This window comes from Hippopotamus amphibius, chromosome 12 (genome assembly GCF_030028045.1).
Source record: "Hippopotamus amphibius kiboko isolate mHipAmp2 chromosome 12, mHipAmp2.hap2, whole genome shotgun sequence".
Taxonomy (NCBI): domain Eukaryota; kingdom Metazoa; phylum Chordata; class Mammalia; order Artiodactyla; family Hippopotamidae; genus Hippopotamus; species Hippopotamus amphibius.
This window is the reverse complement of record NC_080197.1, coordinates 75,963,681-75,984,172: the sequence shown is the minus strand read 5'-3', so window position 1 is coordinate 75,984,172 and position 20,492 is coordinate 75,963,681. Positions and strand designations below refer to the sequence as shown.

The window sequence follows — 20,492 nt, the reverse complement described above, 5'->3', positions numbered from 1 at the left end:
GTTAGGAAGGTCAGTCCTGCCACCAGGGCAGACAGAGCACTTGTCACACTCATGCTGGTTAGAGAAAATGAAGTCCCAGCAAACCATCGGAACCTGGACAGATACTGCAAGCAGCCTTCCCCAAAGCAGTTTCATCGCAGCCCTCGGCAGGTGCTGGCCTGTGTCTCCGTGGGAGGCGCACCTGGAATGCTCTGCGGTGTTATAATCACACCCATCACGCGTGAGCGTTTGCCTCTTTAGGTTAATAAACCTTAAGAATAGCTAGTGCCCAATCTTTTCCTTCCTTCATTTGTGTATGTAAACTGCTTGCCTAGCAAGGCCAGTCAAGGGACTGTTTGCAGGATCCAGGGACCCTCCATCCTTCCGCAGACAGCCTGTCTCAGAAAACAGCCAAGGTGAACTCTAATACTTGTCTTACTTGCGCCGCGTGGAAGCCTGGACAAGGTGACCACCCACCTTCCCCCGAGACAGCAGGTGGGGATCCTGGGCCGCTGCTCAGGCAGCTGAAGGCACACACAGACGCGACAAGGAGGAAGCAGAGAAAGGCCACCCACCTGGTAAGTCCGCTTCAGGAACACAGAGATGCCCAGGCGCCTGTCCCAGACCACGGAGAGCGCCTTGCCCAGCAGCACCGTGATGTACCGGCCAGACTCCACCACCTCGAAGTGAGTCTCATCCTTCATGGGGCTCTTCACGCTCACCTGAGGGAGGATGCATTGTGAGACCAGCACGGTGACAGTCAGACCTGAGGCATGGCTCTCCCCCGTCCCACGGCCCTCCAGAGCAGCTGGTCATTTGCCCCGTTTGGCCAGAGCTGCATTCATCTCACCTATTTCTCTCCAAGAACCCTAGGATGAAGAGGTGGCAGCAAAATCATAATTATGAGACTAAAAATACAATGAAACCAACTGGCAGAAGATCACCCACCACGTCACGAAAAGAATTTTTTGAACACTTGATCATTAAATAAACGTGATACCCTAAACAGGTTTTTGATGTGGTGATGATTTTAAGCACCTCTAGGCAATTGATTTAAAAATCTACCCCTTTATTAAAATAAGCCCTAGATTCTCGCCTCTCCTTCCATCTCCCACTCCCAGGCTGTCATCAGGAGTCAGAGCTGAACAGGGGCACAGGAGAGCTCAGCACTGGAGGCAGGAACCCCAGACTTCAGCCTCCACAGGACCTGAGCCCTCGACCGGGCTGACTCGCTGCCGCTGTCGAGCCCTCCTGGGCTGTTTCATGGTGCGTGGCTGACCATCTAACCCATAAGACTGAGGCTGATACTAAGAACTTGTCACCCCTTCGAAAGGCCCTCTCCCTGGGGACACACCACAGGCAGAGCCTCCCACTCAATGTCACCACTGTCTTCTGTCCTAAGTAGCGCTGTCTCTGAAATAGATGCCTCCGGCCCAAGTCAACAGATCCCATTTGCTCAACAGCTAACTTCTCCAAGGGAGGAGAATTCACCTCCCATCTCCTGATATCAGCGGTGGGTATTTGCCAGACAGCAGGATACGAGCTAAGGCCACGGAACAAAATGCAGATACAGGGAAGGGATGAGCCCAGACCCGGGTCTCCCGAGTACCGATGTGGCCAGACCAGCACAACCACAGCCGTGCTCCAGCGAGCCCTGCCACTTCAGACGCAGGCTCCTGGGCCCCACCCAGACCTGAGTCAGAACCTCAGGGTGGACCTGAAGGTCGGCATCTTAAACAAGATCTCCTGGGTGGTTCTCCAGCAGACTTCTGAGAACCCCTCCGTGAGCTCTTAGCACACAGGGCCTGAGTCTGTGCACTTCAAGTTCTTTAGAAAAGATTTTATCTGAAAAGAACTGAAAAACATAAAAGCAAAAATCCTCCCAAACACCATCACCTCCCAAAACATACATTTATATATGTGTGTATATATATTTGTATGTATATGTGTGTATATACTTATATATGTGTGTATATATGTATGTACATATTTGTGTGAATAAGATATGTGTATACATGTGTACACCTGTGTACATATTTGTACATATAATATGGGTAAATATGGGCTATAATATATATGTATATGTGTGTATAATATATATGATGTATACAGTATATGTGCATATATGTGTGTACACATTTGTATATATAATACAACTATGGGTATATAACATGTATGTGTGTATATAATATATTTGTATGCATAATATATGTGCATAGGTGTGTGCACATTTGTATCTATAATGCACACAACTGTGGGTATATAATATATATGCGTGTGAATATATGTATTCCTATATGAAAGTCCTCCCACCCCCCCATCTCTGCTGCCCTCTGGAGGTCAGCCCTGGCCCTTCCCATGCTGGTGCAGATACAGTTACACACCCTTCTCCACATGTAAGTCTGCACTTCCTTCTACTAAAATGGATCGTGTAATCTGTCTCCATCTGCCACCTGCCCCCTCACAGGAGGAGTTGAGGTCAGGGGATACAGCGCTCCCTCCTGTCTCCACCGGCTGCACACATCGTGAACGAACGCTCGCCCGTACTCTTCATCAGGTGACACAGGGGCGGCGTGAGGCTGGAGGGACGAGCCCACACTCACCTCCCCATCAAACAGCTCAATCTCGCCTCCTTCCACCAGGATGGTGACGCGCTTCCTGCATTTCAGGGAGGGGTAGTTGCACCCCTCGTTCCCCACCAGGATCCGGAAGGTCCCAGGGTTACTGCCACAGTAATCCTGGGGAAAGACAGTCGTCAGGAGATATGTTACAGGAGGCAGCTGTGTCCATGCGTGTGTGTGTGTGCGCATGTGTGTGCGTGTGAGAGAGAGACAGAGACAGAGACACAGACAGAGGACACTCACAGGTGTGTCATCCTCAGCCTATGAACCAGGTGCCTACAGTCAGGTGGGGGTGGGGAGTGGCAGGAGGGAGAGCAGGAGGGACACAGGGAGAGGGCGTGTGGACGCATCAGCCTGCAGCCCCCCGAGCCTGTTCGTCCAGCCTCCGCCGGGGAACCAGCACAGTCGGGCCACATGGCGCTTGGCGGCTCTAAGCTCTGGTGGAGGCCCTCTGGACTGCTGGCCCAGAACTGGATCCAAAGACCGCTGGACCCAGCAACACCGGCTGAGCTACCGATAAATGGAATATTGATAAATGAAAGGTTTCCTGCCATATTAATAAACAAAGGATGTCACAGTCATCAACGATTGCGGCCCTCCAACGGGAGCCACTGAGATGAGAAAACTCAGGGCTGAAAAGACTGCAGCCACTCCCCACGGTGAGCCCTGAGGAAACTCAGGATGTGGAAACACAGGATCCTGGCCCCAGATAGCTGAGGCGCACATCAGAGGAATGATTTCAGTGAGCCCAGAGCTTGTACCTTCCCATATATAGAACCGCACTTAATTCCTTAACTTGAGATATCTGGTTTTCTTTCTTTAACAAGAATCTTTTGACATTCCCAACTGCCTGTCCTTTGTTGCAAAATTCCTATATATCCTGGCTCCTCCTCTCACCTCCTCAGAGCAGTTTCTCAGAGCTATCTGAGATGCTGTCTCCCGGGATGCAGTCCTCATTTTGCCCCAAATAAAACTCAACTCGCAGCTCACGTTGTGTGTGTATATATTTTTAACTCAACACTACCATCTCCAGAGCAGAACAGAGGGTGAGGGAGCACTGGTCCTCGCTGGGGAACTGCACAGAAAGGAAGCAAAAGGGACACATTTCTGGCAAATACCTCCCATGGCAGCTATTACTGTGGTGTGATGGGAAAAAAAGCAGTCAACTTAGAAAAGCTAGGTGTGGGCCTTGTTTCTGCCACTTACTGGATAATGTCGAGTAGTCACACACACACACACACACACGCACGCATGCACACACACAGAGGCTCACACAGACACACATTCATATACACACACAGACATGTACCCGTACATACACGTGCACACACGTGCACACACACACATACAATACACACGCACGCACGTACACACAGACACAAGTACACACACATTCTCTCTCTCTCACATACACACATGTTCCACACACACGATGTGCCCCTCTGTAAGATGGGATCACCAACTTGATGGCACAGTTAGGTTAAACAGGTTTGCCTCGGGTTACTGGGATTGCTAGGTTAAACAGGTTTGTGGGTTAACGGGGTCGTGAAGGTTAAAAGAGGGAGCGAAGGTACAAGTCCTTTGTCACCAGCCTAGACTTCTCTGAAGAAGAAAGTCCTGATAACACCTCCCAAGGAGGAAGGCAGGAAAGGGAGGGGGACTCGGGACAAAGTATCAGAGGGGACACCGGCACTGGCGGCGGGGCAGGAAAAGCGGCCCCACGAGGGGCACGGCTCGGAGGGGCTCTGACTGGCCCACCTGGGCAGCTTCACCTGGGCAGAAAGAGCGGGGACGGTAGGTCTGACCAGCCCCTCCTCACTGCACTGAAATGTCGTATTTTTCTGGGTGCCCAGATCTGAACCTGGCTGGGGAGTGGCGCCCCAGAGCTGGTGTCAGCCTGTCTTTTGCTATCAAGACGGGGGGCAGACAGGTAACCGAAAGATGGTATGTGGGAACGCCCTAGAGGGTTCCTGGGTATGGGTAAAACCATTTGGCGGGGTGTGCCCGTCTCCCCAGCACGCCACCCGCCTCTCTGCGGCCAGCCCAGGGCTGGGGGAGGAGGCGGGGGGCTTGCTCCCTGCACGCTGGGTGGGCGTCACGCTCTCGGGCCCTGCAGCTCCACCTCTGGGGCTGAGGCTCCTGCGAGTCTGTGGTCTTCCCTGCAGACAACACCGAGCACTCCCCTCTTCCCCCGAGAGTGGAGACAGAGAGACCACACTTGTTCAAGCTGCTCGGAGTCCAGCCGTCTCATCCTCGCAGGCAAAGCGCTCAGCCCTCCTTGCTCACCCACATCGGTGTCAACCAGTGAGGGAAACTCACAGGAATCCACGTGGCGGGAGAGGGAGCAGAGCGGCCCCACTCAGCAGCTAGGATGCCCCGGGCTGCTTCTCGCCCTGCCGGGCAGCAGAACCTTCTGTACCCACACCCCTCGCCCCCTCCCTATTCTGAGCTGCACGAGGTTGGAAATGTAAAAGGTGGAGAATGCAGTGGAGTGGAATTGAATGGAATGGAATGGAGTGGAACGGAATGGGGAATTCCCTGGCGGTCCAGCGGTTAGGACTCTGAGCTCTCACCGCCCAGGGCCAGGGTTCGATCCCTGGTTGGGGAACTAAGATCCCACAAGCTGCGCGGTGCGGCAAAAAAAAAAAAAAAATAGAATAGAATAGAATCATAAGGCAGGAAGCAAACTCCAGGGGTCATTTCAACCATCCTCAAGCGGGCTGTTCACTGCACAAGGATGCTGGCAGGGAGGGTGCCAGGGCGGAAATCCGGCCCGGGCTCCACCCCCCGCTGGTCCCCTGACTGAGGCCCTGTCTACCAGGAGTAAAGGGAGCCTCTCTCATTCCATTGTGCTGGGATTGGGGCTGATGGGAGCCTGCCCACACCAAGGCCCGTCAACAAATAAGCTCTGTCCCATCCCGAGAGGCGTCCCGGTGAGCGGGAGGAACACGGCAGTCTTGAGCCCTGCCTCTCCAGGGGCTGGACGGTCACTCTCGTAGAAACCAGCCCCCAGAGCTGTTTCCCCAGACCCATCGGGTGGCATCCAGCCTGGGGGCCCCCCACGGCCCCCAGCTCTCACCTGCACCAGGACGTACTGGCACTCCCCGGGGAACAGGTACTTGAGCCCGTCGAAGGTGAGGTAGTGAGCCAGGCCCAGGGCGGAGCACGTGGAGTCACACACGTGGTCCGTGCAGTTCCACTTCCGGTCCCGACAGACACTGGGAAAGGTGTGGGGGGGGTGAGGGGGGGGTGCTGGGGAGTGGGGACTGTCCGGGCACTGGGACAGCAAGCACGCCACCCATCCTCCAGGAGGCCTCGGGAAGTGGGCAGGTCTGTGACCTATGGATGGGACCTCACGGGGCCCTGCAGTCATAGACCCACACATTTTTAGGGCAGGGGGCCCAGGAGGAGAGGGAAGCCACGCTGCCCTCCCATCACATAGGGGAAACAGGCGAAGAAGGGCTCTGGTTGTCCGAGGTGACCCGGGGACACTGTCACCACTTGCTCCGGACGTGCCTCCTGGGACATCACTTGGGAAAGGCCACGGGGTCTCTACAGAACAGGCACTGAAGCTGAAATCCCCTGAGGCTAAGGGGACACACGTCCAGAATGACAGGAAAATTCTGAGTCAGGGAAATGGCGACCAGCAGTGAACTTCTGCCAGGAGAGGGTTGGTGTATGCAGTGTGTAATCCACAGCAACTTGCCGGCTGTCGTACGGCCCCATCCCTCCACCCCGTGACAGAGCAGACATCAGGAAGCCCGCTCCGGGTGTCAGAGGTGGAACGCTCAGACCTCCGGCCCCAGACACTCAGACCCTTCGTGCCTGTCCCCGTGGCTCTCCCCTAAAGCTCTGCACAGCCTCAAAGTAAGGCGGGGTGAGTGAGCAGAGCCTGGGGCTGTGTGAAGGACAGTCCCTTTCCAGGCAAGCACACTGCAAATATGCCTGGGGGACAACACAAGGCCAGAGAAGGACCCTGATCCCATGCTCTGGAGCAGCTTGGTCACAGGTGCAGTGATGAACATGGCCCTTTCTTCCCCAGGCCCATCTCCCTGCACGGAAACACTGCTCTCCAGAGAGTGTCCATGCAGGGTGAGCACACAGGATCATAAAGAGTCTCCCATTTGACAGATGGAGAAACAGAGGCACAGGGAGGAGGAAGGGAGCAGCCACATTCCCACGGGTGGACGGGGCAAGTGCCAGACCCCCACCCCCACCCCTCCCTGCCATCTGCCCGCAGCCTTCCCGGAACCCTTCCTGGCCTCACCAAGTGTTGCAGTCCACCTTCACCATCTCTCCAGGGGCGTACTCTCTGCCCTGGTGGAAGCAGGGACACCTTTCCAGGGCCACACACTTGTTCTCGTGCCGGACCTAAGGGAAAGCAATCCAAAAGTCTTGGGGCTGTAGCGAGTGATCCGACAGCCGCACCCAGGGAGTCCACGCCCAGGCTGGGGCTGGAATCCCAGCTCTCTCTCATCTACACTGGTCCTCCCAGCTCAGATGAAGACACTCCAACCCCCTCTGCTCTCAGACCTGGTGGAGACTCTGCAACACATCAGGAGCCCTTGACATGTGCATCTCCATAGACCCAGTAATTCTTCCAGAGGATCTCTCCAAAGGTAATAGAGTTATGGGCAAAGATTAATGTGCCCATAAAGATTATCACTCCAAAAAAATGGAAGCAATAAAGTGTTCACAATAGGAAAATGATTAAACCCATTAAGGAATCTCCAGGTGATGGTATCCTGTGCAGCTATTAAAATCTTAAAAGTTTTGAGAATTACTTATGCTGCTAATTTTTAAAATAAGAGAGAGAAAAAACTGCATACACATATGGTCCCAATTAAGAATATATATATGTATATGTTTCCAAAAAAGTCTTGAAGGAAATATAGACGTTGCCTCCAAAAGGCTTGGGAATTATAGAAGTTGCCTCTGGTGGGCTGGGATAAGGGAATCTTATTTTCTTTCTTTTTTGGTTTTTTAATTTTTTTTTTCTGAATGTTCTTCATGGAGCTTCTACTACGTTTTATAGTTGAAGAAAATGGATAATATATTTAATAAAATGAATTCATTAGTTAACAATGTACTTAACGCCCTAGAGGTGAAAGTTGAATAGTGGCCACAGGCAGGGATGGACCAGAACCAGAGCCTGGGGGTCTTCAAGCCCCTGTGCATGCTCGTCACCGCGACCCCTGAGGGTCTGACACACCCTCTCGGGGCCTGCCCTCCCTCCCCGCCCTCCAGTGAAGGAGTTACTATGCGACAAGTGACACTCTTCAGGCATGTTGCAGCCAGAGGAAAAGAATGGAGACACACTGGCCCCAGTGGCCTTCGGAAGAGCTGACCAAACCCACTCTGCTCCCACATGTAGATCTGCTTCTGTCCCAACCCCAGGAGGCAGCCCTGGACACCTGCTCTGTGTGACCCTGGGCGAGGGGACCACAGCACTCTGCTTCCAGAGCCACCTGAGGGGTGAGAAGCTGCTGGTCTGGGCCCCCCAGCATCCGTGCGACCCCGTCACTCCGCAGACAAGCCTGGGTTCCCTGGGCCTGGAGCCAGACAAAGCCCTGGGACAGGGCGGTCTCGGGTTGCACAAAGGGCTTTCATGTCAAGGATCACAGACTAAAATCATGCGTGTGCCTGTGTGCATGTGTGCCTGCATGTGTGTGTCTGCACATGTGTGCCTGTGTGTGTGTATGCCTGTGTGCGTGTGTGGGTGTGTACCTGTGGGGGGGGTGTGTGCGGGTGTGTGCCTGGGGAGGTGCACTGTGTGGGGGTGCATGTGTGTGTGTGTACGTGCCTATGTGTGTATGTGTGTGTGCATGCGTGATCATGCATGTGTGCCTGTACATACATGGGTGCATGTGTGTGTGCCTGTGGGTACATGTGTGTGTGCACGTGTGTGTATACATGTGCATGTGTTAGAAGTGGTGGGAAGAACCACCTCCAGGACTCAACCACCACCAGCCTCCAGCGGGTTGCCGAGTCCCCGGGGCCTAAGGGAAGGGGTAGAATGGGAGCCAGAGTGAGGAAGATGCAGGTGGACCACACTCTAGGGTGGCTCTTACCTCCCGGGACCACAACATCCTTGGAAGAGAAGGAGCTTAGGCGCCCATTAGGGAACAGGGAGGGTAGGAAACATCCCTCCACCCTAAGTCTTCAAAGACTTCAAGATCAGGCTTCACCTCACGTCCCCCAAGCTTGTCAAGCTCTGATGTAAGTCCCAGGCCTGCCACCTCATGGCTACTCCGGGAATGACGGCCACCTCCCTGGGGACCGGACCCGCTCGCCAGCCCTCACTGCTGCAGTTAATGGAGAGCAGACAACGAGCCTCATTATGGGAAACCTGATGTGAGGCGAAGCGGTGCAGGATGGATTCCAGGAAGCAGCCCCGCTCACCTCCCCTGAGCGGAAGCAGGCTGTGGGGGGTGGAGGGGCAGGTTTCCCAGGCCTCTTGGTCTGTGCGCTGGATGTTTTTACCTCTCTCCAGGGTGGTCAACCCACTGACAAAAAGTCCTGCACACCCAGGGCCCAGGTAGCCCCTCCCTTCCAGGGCCCTCCCCCGGGCCAGAGGTGAGTCCCAGGAAGCCCAGCCCCCCTCCAGGGGACAGAAAACTCAAATCCTAGCTTGGCCATGAGATACGACCGTCGCTTCTGAGTTCTCACTGACAAACCACGTGGCTCCTCTCTGCCCTGCTTATTTTAGTGAAAGGAGATGACTAACTAATGGATTACGATATTAAAATAGGACCTTGGTATCGAATGAGGACGGGGCGTGGGTTAGACCTACGTCATAGCCGGAGGGGAGGCAAAGCATAACCTTAAAGGGGGAGGAGAGGTTTATCAGCAGGAGGCTGCCAACTTGGGAGAGAAGATCAAAATCACCAGCCCAGCCAAAAGCACCCAGAATCCTAAAGCGTTAAAAAAAAACTTCACAGAGATAGAAAGATAAAGACGCAATACAGGAGATGGACAGGATCTAGATGAGAACTGGTCCACGTGTACGGTGGGCCAGTACAGCAGCCCCGAAGTGAATTTTAAGTCACTTCCTTACACTTCATCTTTAAAAAGAAGAAAACCATTCCTGCCTAGTGTTTGTCCCTTTGGGACACCAGAAGGATAAGATAAAGTTGACAAACGTCCTTCAAGGACTTCAGAAGAAAACAGGCAGAGATAGTTGTCACTATTGTTCATCAGCTCATGACACCTTGAGTAAGAAAGGCTCGTGCTGAGAATACGGTTCTGGGTCTTGATCAGCCCCAAGAAAAATTATGAAGTAGAAAAAAATTGGTTTTGTTACTCTTCTCTGAAAAGGCCCCATCTTCACCCTGCCATATGGACCCATTTTCCAAATTCTTTTTTTGCCTTCCAACTCTCTTTTGTCCTCCCCACCAATACCTCCAGCTCAATGCAGTTACCTTCAAGTAGATGTTTGCTAGAAGGAAAGAATCTGATGAAACAACTCATGCTAAAGTGTGAATGACTTCCTATGAGGATTTATAAGATTAGCTTTTTTAAAGTTCTTTTTTGTTAACCAAACTAAATTCATACCCATTATATTTCAGTAAATCTGATTAGGTGGCAAATCATAGGAACTGTAGGAGATGTCTTTGAGACGGGAGGGCTTTCTTGGGCCTTTTAGAATTATATCTCGTAGGATTTACAATGCGCACATGAGAGGCCCTCTCTGGATGGGCCCCTGAGCCCAAGCTTTCAAAATGCAGCGCCAGGGATTTCCTAGATGGCTCAGTGGTTAAGAATTTGCCAGCCAATGCAGGGAACATGGGTTCAATCCCTGCTCTGGGAAGATCCCACATGCCACGGAGCAAATAAGCCCATGTGCCACAACTATTGAGCCTGTGCTCTAGAGCCCGTGAGCCACTACTGCTGAGCCTGTGTGCCACAATTACGGGAGCCCACACGCCTAGAGCCCATTCTCCACAACAAGAGAAGCCACCACAATGAGAAGCCCACTTGCCGCAATGAAGAGTAGCCCCCCCTCTCCACAACTAGAGAAAGCCCGTGTGCAGCAATGAAGACCAACACAGCCAATAACTAAATTAATTAATTTTTTAAAAAAAAGCAGAGCCAACCAAGGGGGAAAGGGGGGGAGGTATAAGTTGGGGGATTGGGACTGACATATAAACACTACTATGTATAAAATAGATAACTAATAAGGACCTACAGTACAGCACAGGGAACTCTACTCAGTACCCTGTAATGACCTATATGAGAAAAGAAGCTAAAAAAAGAGTGGATACATGTATAACTGATTCACTTTGCTGTACAGCAGAAACTAACACAACATTGTAAATCAACTGTACTCCAATAAATATTAAAAATCAAAAACAAAAAAAACACAAAAACACGAAAAGCAGCACCAAAGTCTTCTCCGGCTTCATAGTGGGCCAGTGAGAAAACTGGGCGTCCAAGCACCAGGGAAATGAACACACTTCCCAGCTGCTGAGAGGTTTCCTAATACCAGCAGAACTGGGTACCAGTTTGGAAAATGTGACCACTGGACTTCAGAGCATAAGTGAACATCTCCCAGACAGTGATACTGCACTGGGAGTCAGGAAACCAGGATTTCCACTACAAAATTATGTAGCCTTGAATGGTTTTGTGTCCTTTCTCTCTTGCTGTGTGGTAGGAGGGGTTGAAAGCGTGAGTCTTTCGGGCTCCTGGCTCTGCCTGGAGACAATCAGAGCAGTGACTGGGTGGAAGTGAGCCGGTCAGTGGGCTGTGCTTTGCTGCCACCTCGTGGTGGAAGCAGGTAGTAGTCTAATTTAAAGGTAGGAAATCCACTCAAGAATTTTTGAACCATAGATAAAGACTTGGGAAATTTTCTAGGGCAACCCCCTCATTTTACTGATCTAGTGGGTCTTACAAGTGGACACTGAGGTCCAAGAAATTGTTTGTGTACACTAACTTCCTATAGCATCTCTGTCCATAATATGGTTCATGGTTTTCCTCCATGAACTTCTCACAATCGTGGTCATTAAACCACTACTTACAAAGCACTTTCCATGAGCCCATCACTGTCATCCCCTGTCCTCCCCACAGCCCTTCTGACCCAACTTTACAGGTGAGAAATATCAGGCACAAAGATGTGAAGTGACTTGCCACTCCTTTAAGGAGCCCAGATTCAAGTCTGAATGTTCGGGGCTCCAACCCACGCAGTTTCTCCACCAACCATCCATCAGGGTGGTCAAAAAGCATCCCCATCCCTCCCTCGTCCCATGCAAGGAGACCCCGGCACCAGTGTCAGCAGCAGACGGAGTGAAGCAGAAAGCCTTATCTGAGTGGGTACCAGGGCTGGAACAAATTGCAAAGAGGGGGATGGTCCCCAGGACGAGTGAGGGTCTGTGATGATGTGAGTGCAGACTGGAGGGTAGGTGTTTAGAAAATTATGTGCAATATATCATGTCTGTTATTCATGTTTGTATATCATCACCTTTTGCTTCATTTTTCTGATAATTCATTTCTATTGTATTTACAAAAGCTTTGGTCCACAACAGACTGGAAATTTATGAAAACAGGTCCTTCCCAGATCTCTCCTATGGACTAGAGGAGGGGTCCAGCCCAGCCTCTGAGACGGAGCCTTGGTTGTGGGTGAAAAGAACAACTAAAGCTACTACCATGATCCCATAACACTTTCTGGTTTTAAAAATGCTTTTACACATGACTCCTTCAGGCCCACACATGATGAAGGCAGAAGAGGGATTCTGTGCCCATGTCACAGACGAGGCAACTGAGGTTCAGAGAAAGTGAATGATTGTGCAAAAGCGAGGAGCCAGGAAGCAGTGAGGCCTGGCTGGGAGCTCAGCCCTCAGGCCCCTGTTCCTACTCTTCCCGCTCCCCATAGACCTGCCCCCGGGAAAGAGCTGCTCCCTCCCCCCTCAGTCCCCAGAACCCCTGACCTCTTCCCCCAAACCCTCAGGGACATGCCACAGCCTCCCACCTCCCACAGGGGACGGCCAACCGAGAAACACCCTCAGAGGACGTGCCCACGGTCCCACAGGCCCGAAGGCGGTGTTTTCGGCTCCTTTTCCTCTACGTGGAGGCCGAGAACACACGTCCCGGGTGGTGATCAGCACCCACGCACTTCATAAATCACCCAGACTCTCCTGCTCGGCCGATCTGGCCTCAACTGTTTGCCGGCATCGGGATGAAGCAGTTGTGAAAACAGCCCAGTCTCTTACTCCACAAGCCTCGAGATCACAACCCCCTGCGGCTGGGGTGGGAGACACCTCGTTAGGTGACAGGTGTCCAGAGACTGTCCTCGGGAGGCCAGAGGCTGCAGGAGTGCCCGCGCGTCCCTAAGGGTGCATCCTCCCCCCGCACCCGGGGCCTCACTCTCCACTGGGGATTGGGGATGATGACACAGTTCCTGTGGTTACTAACATTTAAGACTACCTGTACTATCTCCTGCGTGGGGAAAAAAAAAGGTTCATTTGAAAGAGCCCCAGCTGACGTTGCCAGCCTCTGAGTGGCGTCCCTCTTTTTGCCAGAGCCTTCTCTGATGTCAGGAGCTCTCCTCCAAGTATGGAGAAGGGAAAGTCAAAATAAAAGCCCGCCGGGGTACAAAGAACAATGCGGAAGCTTCCCCTTCCCCCTCCTATTTCTTATCTGAGTTTCCTCCTCCTTTATACCTCCTTCTGCTAAGGCACCAAACAAGACCTTTCAGTTTGGTGGTGTTCCCTAGTTCTCTAGTTCCCCCATTAGAAAAGAGAGTTCTAGAATCCTCCGAGGCTAAGACAGAGGGGAGCACTCAGGGAGAATGGATAACAGCTAGTCTGTCCATCTTGGAGGAGAGACGGTTGGAGGGAAAGGAGAGAGACCATGTGCCCTGCGCACACCCCAATCCGCAGCCTTCCCAAGGGCCGCTGGCAACGGGTCCAAGTTTTCAGCTCCCACAGACCAGGACGCTGATCCCAAGCCGAGGCCTGGGCATCACGAATGCCTTTTACAGCCATAGGAGAGCCATCCTGCCTCTCCTCACCAATTCTGGCCTCTACAACCCCCGCCCCAGCCCTCACCGCTCAGGTTGGGTATGGGGAATTGGAGTCAGAGAAAGAAAGAAGATAGGATGCATTTGAAAGACAAAAAGCCAGAAGTTGCATCCTTCAGGGTGACAAGAGTAATCGATGTATATTTAATATACAAATGTCCTAAGACTAGACCTGCGAGGGAGGTAAGGGGGCCTGGGTGTGCTCAGGAGGCACCAGGAACGAGGCGGCTGCAGACCAGCAGCTCGGGGACCACGAGGAAGAGCTGGCCGATGGTAACGGTCTGCAGCCGCAGCCCCAGTCCCAGAGTCACGGAACGTTAAGAGCTGGTCAAGACCTCACGACTCACCCTGCAGATGAGGAAAACAAGGCTCAGTGTGGAACTTAGTGGACCGGGGCTTGCTGATGGCAACGTCTTCCCTTGATATAGAAAGTTACACACGTAAATGCAAATCATATGCAAAAATGTGTGTGTGTGTGAGGGTGCGTGCAAGGGTGTGTGTGCATGTGCGTGTGTGTGTGTGTGTGTGTGTGTGTGTGTGTCTTCTTATCGTCACACAACGAAATGCAGCCCTTGGGAAAATTCTAGAGGAAATGCCTGTTTGCTCTTTTAAATATTTTCTGGAAATACTTGCCTTGCTTCCTAGGGCCCCATTGTGCTACGTTCTTGTATTTTTGTCAGCTCTCATCAAGATCAAGATCAACCCCGACTCTCCCATCAGCTCCCTCCCTGCCTTTGGCGGCTGACTCGGCCACAGGGGACTCCCCCCACCACCGCCCCCACACTCCCTGCAGCCCCACTGCCATCCTTGCGTAGCTCTTGTTTTTTCCTCTCTCTGTCTCCACAGCCCACATCACTGTCCCCTGCCCGCAGGAACACCGCAGACCGCCACCCCTCTGCGGCTTGGGTGGCTCACCATGCCTGGGGGGCAGAGGCAGCCGGACACGCAGCCCATGCTCACGCACTCCAGGTCGTAGTTCTGGCAGGTTTTGGCGCACTCGAGCCCTTCAGCCCTAGGGTTGTCTGCAGGACACACCAGCTTGACCATGGGGGGCCGACAGGACAGGCTCCTTTTGCCTTGGAGTCAGGAAAACCAAAGAGGCAATTAGCGAAGGGGTGAATGGACCTCCCTTTGCCACCTGCGTGGGGTCACTCATTCCCAGAGGCTCAGGCTGCCCACGCCCTGGGACAAGGCACTGCCGGACCTCCAGCCGGGCCCTGGACAGCAGCCACACCTACTCATCTGAGCTCTGCCTAGCCCTGAAAATCCCTCTGCCAAGCTCAGCATCCCTTTGATGGTCCATGGTCCTCATTCCCCTGGACCCTGCTGTTGCCCGCTGCATTGAATCAGGACACACTCCAGAAACATCCAGAGCCAGGCTTTAAAGGACCTGGGTTTGGGTGCTAAAAAGGAAACTTTGCCCCAACACAACCATTCCCCAAATTAGTTAACTTAATCATAAACCCTTTAAAGGGGGCTCTGCTCACGTGGCATCCTCTGCCCAGCCCCTGGCTGTCCCAGCCACTCTGTTTAAACCTATAACACTCCATCCCTGGACACTCTTACCTGCCAGGCCCCCTGCTTTGTCATTCTCCACCTGATCACCGTCTGACATCACCATCCAATGTACCATTTATTTTCCTTCTTTGTTGGCTGCTCAGCCCCACCCCACCCACACGCTAGAACATACGCTCCATGAAGGCGGGGCGGGGAGAGAGGTCTGCTTTGTTCACTGATGTATTATTCCCTGACAACTGGTAGGTATCACTGGTTGATTGAACAAATGATGACAGCAGATGACACAGCACCTGACTTTCAAAAACCCTGACGCACTGACTAGCATTTGTATCTTACATATATAGCATTTACTATCTCTTACAGACAAGGATTTCCAGCTTTGTTTTTATATGGAAACTTTTGTTAGGAAACTGAAACCCTAAGAAGGTTAAATGGCTTTTCCAAATGGCACAGAATTCTAGGAGTTTCCTGACTTTGAAAAAAGATAACTTTCTGTGACTAGGCTCGAAGACCCTGGGCAAGAGAGGTGTGAAAGACAGACCTAAGAGGCAGAATGCAACAGAGAGGCGTGCAATGTCAGAAAAAAAAACATTACAATGAGAGACAGCGGGAAGAAGAAAGAGGCAGAGAGATGCAGTGACCTTGAGGTCTGCTATGGACTGAGCATTTGTGTCCCCCCAAAATTCGCAACTTGAAATCCTAACCCAAAGGTGATGCTATTAGGAGGCAAGGTTTGGGGGAAGTGATCGGGTCATGAGAGCGGAGCCCTCACGAATGGGATTAGCGCCCTTAGAGGACACCTCACGGAGCTCCCTCACCCCTTCCACCACGTGAGCACACGGCGAGGACCCAGAGGTGGGCCCCCACCTGACCACGTAGGCAGCCTGCTCTCAGTCCTCCAGCCTCTAGAACTGTGAGAAATAAACGGCAGTCTGCGGTATTTTGTTACCGCAGCCCAACCGGGCTGGGACGAGGTCATAAGCTCTGATATCAGTTGTGGCGCTGCCTATGTGTTTCGGATCCTGCCCTGGCTCCAGGCTGAGATGCTGTCCCGTCAATCACACGGAGAGTGGGGGGGCAGACTCCCCACCCGGCCCGCCGCAAACAAACTCAGGCACAGAGCTGGGTCACTGCGGGGGGGGGGGGGGGAGGCCCTTAGGAAGGTGAGAGCAGGGAGAAGAAGTCAAGCTGGAGGTTGAAAACAGCCCATTTATCTGCCTAAAGGGAACGCGCTCCCTCCTACTAAGAGGCTCCTTTCTAAGCAAGGGTGTTGGACCCTCTGATTCATAACCACGAATGTGGTCCCACCAGGTCTCCCTCCTGCGCCTTGTCCTCAAATGGCGCAGCATCTATTAGGACCTTCAGACTGAAGGCGCTGAGTCCACACTCCTTGCTCTCAAATCCATCAGAGACGCTTTCTACAGAGGTGTCCTGGCCAGCAGGTCCCTCGGTAAAATGAGGCCGTGAAGAACTGACGCACCCACAGCTGCTCCCTGGTTAAGGTCACCGTGGGCAGAAGAGAGATCTCCCTGGTCCATCCTGTGGGCAAGTCAGCCTTTCCCCATCACAGGAAAACTCTTCCCGCCTCAATAATTGGGATGTGCACGTGCAAAGGCACATCCAGGCCTGGAAGTCACATACACGAACACGTGCCTGAATGCAGCCAGCTCCCTCGCCCACCCCATCTGGGCAGAGGGAGGGGAGAGCCCATGGGGCGGTACTCACTGCGGTGGGACAGGGGGCTGCTGAGAACCGCATCGGGCAGCAGGCTCCCGGGGGGTCCACTCGTGGAGCAGTGCATGAAGCCGTCCTCGCAGTAGCTGCAGGGAGGAAGGTCACAGCCCGACTTGGAGGGATTCCCCGCCTCCCCCAGGGTGCTCTGCCCCCTCCAGCCGGGCTCCCGCTGAAACGCAGCTGCTAAGGCCACCAGGGACCTCCCTGCCACTCGACCCAGTGTAACTGTTTTCACTTCTTTTCTTACTTGAGCCCCTTTGACATTCGTCAGCCCTGTTGCCTGCTCCATCCTTCTAGAAAAAGAAAACAAAACACCCCTCCTGGTTTTCCTCCCACTTTGCTGGTTGCTCCTCTCAGGCTCCACTATAGTTCAGCGCCCTGCGGGCCCATCCCAGCCCCTCTCTCCTCCTCCTACTGTGTGTGCCATTTGCAGGTCCAGCCTCAACTACAGAGAGATTCACATCAGCAGCTACGGTCTCTCCCTTGAACTTGAGATCCACATATTCAAATGCTTACATGCTCTACATCTGCACCTTTATTCTTGCCCTGCCACTGGGTTCATCAGTACCATTTTTTTAGATTCAATATATATGTGTTAGCACATGGTATTTGTTTTTCTCTTTCTGGCTTACTTCACTCTGTATAACAGACTCTAGGTCCATTCACCTCACTACAAATAACTCAATTTCATTCCCTTTTATGGCGGAGTAATATTCCATTGTCTATATGTGCCACATCTTCTTTATCCATTCATCCGTTGATGGGCATTTAGGTTGCTTCTATGTCCTGGCTATTGTAAATACTGCTGCAGTGAACACTGTGGCACATGCATCCTTTTGAACTATGGTTTTCTCAGCGTATATGCCCAGTAGTGGGATTGTTGGGTCATATGGTAGAGAACAGACTTGAGGACATGGGAGTGGGGGAAGGGGAAGCTGGGACGAAGTGAGAGAGTAACATTCATTGACATATATACACTACCAAATGTAAAATAGATAGCTAGTGGGAAGTTGCTGCATAACACAGGGAGATCAACTCGATGATGGGTGATGACCTAAAGGGGTGGGATAGGAAGGATGGGAGGAAGGCTGAAGAGGGAAAGGACAGGGGGATATATGTATAAATACAGCTGATTCACTTGGTTGTACAGTGGAAACTGGCACAACAGTGTAAAGCAATAATACTCCAATTAAAAAAATAAATTAAAAAAAAAAGCCTATGAGGACAAAAAAAAAAAATGCCTACGTAACGGCCACCTGTGTGGCCTAGTGTATCTGCAACTGAACTCACAATCCCCCTTCCAAAGCAAGTTTTCCTCCAGGGCTCGGATTCTTTAAATGAAACCACCATCCACCTAGTTTCACAAACCCGAAACCCAGGGCTCAGCCCTGACACTGCCTTCTCCCCACCCCCTACACCCAATCCATCCCCAAGCCCTGGGCTTGGTGTCCGGAGTATCTCTGGAATCCACACCCACCTCCATCTCCACTGCTGAGGCGCCTCCTCTCACCTGGATGGTGCAAAAGCAACCTGACTGATGCCCGGCATCCCTCCTCGCCTCCCTCCAGAACATACTCCTTGGCAGCCTGAGTATCTTTTCAAAACCCAAATCAGATTGTGTCACATTCCTGCTGGAATCCTTCAATAGTTTCCCCTCAATAGGCCTTAGGATGAAGGTCAAGTTCCTCCCATGGCCTCCCAGGCCCCACACGGTCTGAGCTACCCCTTCCCCTCCAGCCCTTTGGCCTTCCTTTAATCTTGAAGGTATGTTGCTCCCCTCAAATGCGAGGGTTGCTGCACATACTGCTTCCTTTGATCTCACATCACTTACACACACACACGCAAAACCACTTTTGTCCCCATCCCATTTCTAGCTTTCATAGACCACATACTTTATTTCCTACCACACTTGTAACTTTACGTGCATCTGAGTTATTATTTGGTTAACATCTCTCTCTGCCATTGGACTGTAAGATCCAAGAGTGTAGGGACTTTCCTGGAGGTTCAGTGGTTAAGACTCTGCACTTCCACTGCAGGTTCGATCCCTGGTCAGGGAACTAAGATCCTGCATGGCATGGCCAAAAAACAGAAGAAAAAAAAAAAAAGATCCAAGAGGGTAGAAGCCATGGAAGATCGTCCCTTACTTCTCACCACGGCAAACAAGGCTGTGATTAACATCTTCAAACACGTGCCCTTAGAACCTGCGTAAGAACTTCTTTGGTACATGTGCCCAGGTGGGACTACCAGGTGTGTATGTCCAATTCCCACAGACTGTACAGGTGGCTCTCCCAGGTGCAACTGGCCTTGTGTTTGAAGGGAGCAAGACACCTTCAGGATTCAAAGGCGGGCATTGGAGAGCGAAGAGGTAGCAGATGTCAGACCCCGTGGGGCCTGGGAGGCCGTGGGAGGGATTTGATCTTCATCCTAAGGCCCCGTGAGGGGAAGGTATGGAAGGAGTCCAAACAGGGATGTGACATTATCAGACTGAGATTCTGAAACGATACTAGGAGTATCTGAACAAGTCTGTGTCTGCCAGTAGCAGGTCAGGAGTCCCATGTCCCACGGCCCTGCCAACACTTGGCGCTATCCAGGTTTCAAGTTTCCCCAGTCTAACAGATATGAAGTCATGGTCATTGTTTCAATTTGCATTTCTCTGATTATAATGACTTTGAACATTTTTAATGTGACTGTTGTTCAATTAACATTTGTTGAATGAACAAGGGAATCTGCCCTTCCCTCTCTGGGTACATGCAGATCCTGTGCCTTCTGGGTTTTTTCGTTTTGTTTTATAAATTTATTTATTTATTTATTGGCTGTGTTGGGTCTCCATTGCTGCATGCGGGTTTTCTCTAGTTGTGGTGAGTGGGGCTACTATTTGTTGCGGTGTGCAGGCTTTTCCTTGAGGTGGCTTCTCTTGTTGCGGAGCATGGACTCTAGGCACATGGGCTTCAGTAGTCGCGGCATACGGTCTCATCAGTTGTGGCTCACAGGCTCTAGGGCACAGGCTCAGTAGTTGTGGCACACGGGCTTAGTTGCTCCTCGGCATGTGGGATCTTTCCAGACCAGGGGTCGAACCCATGTCCCCTGAATTGGCAGGCGGATTCTTAACCACTGCGCCACCAGGGAAGCCCCTGCCTTCTGGTTTTTAACTAACACCTGGCTTAAAAAGATCCTCCCCCAAATGCCATGTTGTATCTGTCATTTGGACATGACCCAAAAGCTTAATTTTCCTTAAAAAAAAACAACCTTTGCAGGTAGTTTAAAAGTCAACTGCTGGCCCACACCTGGCCTACCTGGAGTGAGCACGCCACTGTGATGGCTGTTTAGATGACCAAATGAATGGTCTGGAGAAGCCTCCAGGCCACGTGTGTTTGCACCTTCCTACCACCTCTCCACAGGCAGTTGTCACTAGCACTTGCCCTGGTAGGGCTGATTCCTCAGTGTGCTGTCTGAAGAATAAAAACAAACAGCCACAGGGACTTCCTAGGTGGTGCAGTGGTTAAGAGCCCACCTGCCAATGCAGGGGACACGGATTCAATCCCCGCACCAGGAAGATACCACATGCCACAGAGCAACTAAGCCCGTGAACCACAATTACTGAACCTGTGCTCTAGAGACCGTGAGCC

At 52.1% G+C, this 20,492-nt stretch overlaps 1 protein-coding gene across 3 annotated transcripts in view; it reads right to left on the bottom strand.

Moving 5' to 3' along the window:
* The window catches only part of VWF (von Willebrand factor), a 130,755-nt gene that overhangs the window by 51,718 nt on the left and 58,545 nt on the right, over positions 1-20,492 (bottom strand). For all 3 annotated transcript variants that reach the window (XM_057702124.1, XM_057702122.1, XM_057702123.1), the window contains 6 exons: positions 16,858-16,952; positions 14,530-14,690; positions 6,868-6,971; positions 5,680-5,818; positions 2,583-2,717; positions 555-701 (listed from right to left, as the gene is read on the bottom strand). In XM_057702124.1, the coding sequence (XP_057558107.1) occupies positions 555-701; positions 2,583-2,717; positions 5,680-5,818; positions 6,868-6,971; positions 14,530-14,690; positions 16,858-16,952 (781 nt within the window). The remainder of the gene's footprint in view (positions 1-554; positions 702-2,582; positions 2,718-5,679; positions 5,819-6,867; positions 6,972-14,529; positions 14,691-16,857; positions 16,953-20,492) is intronic.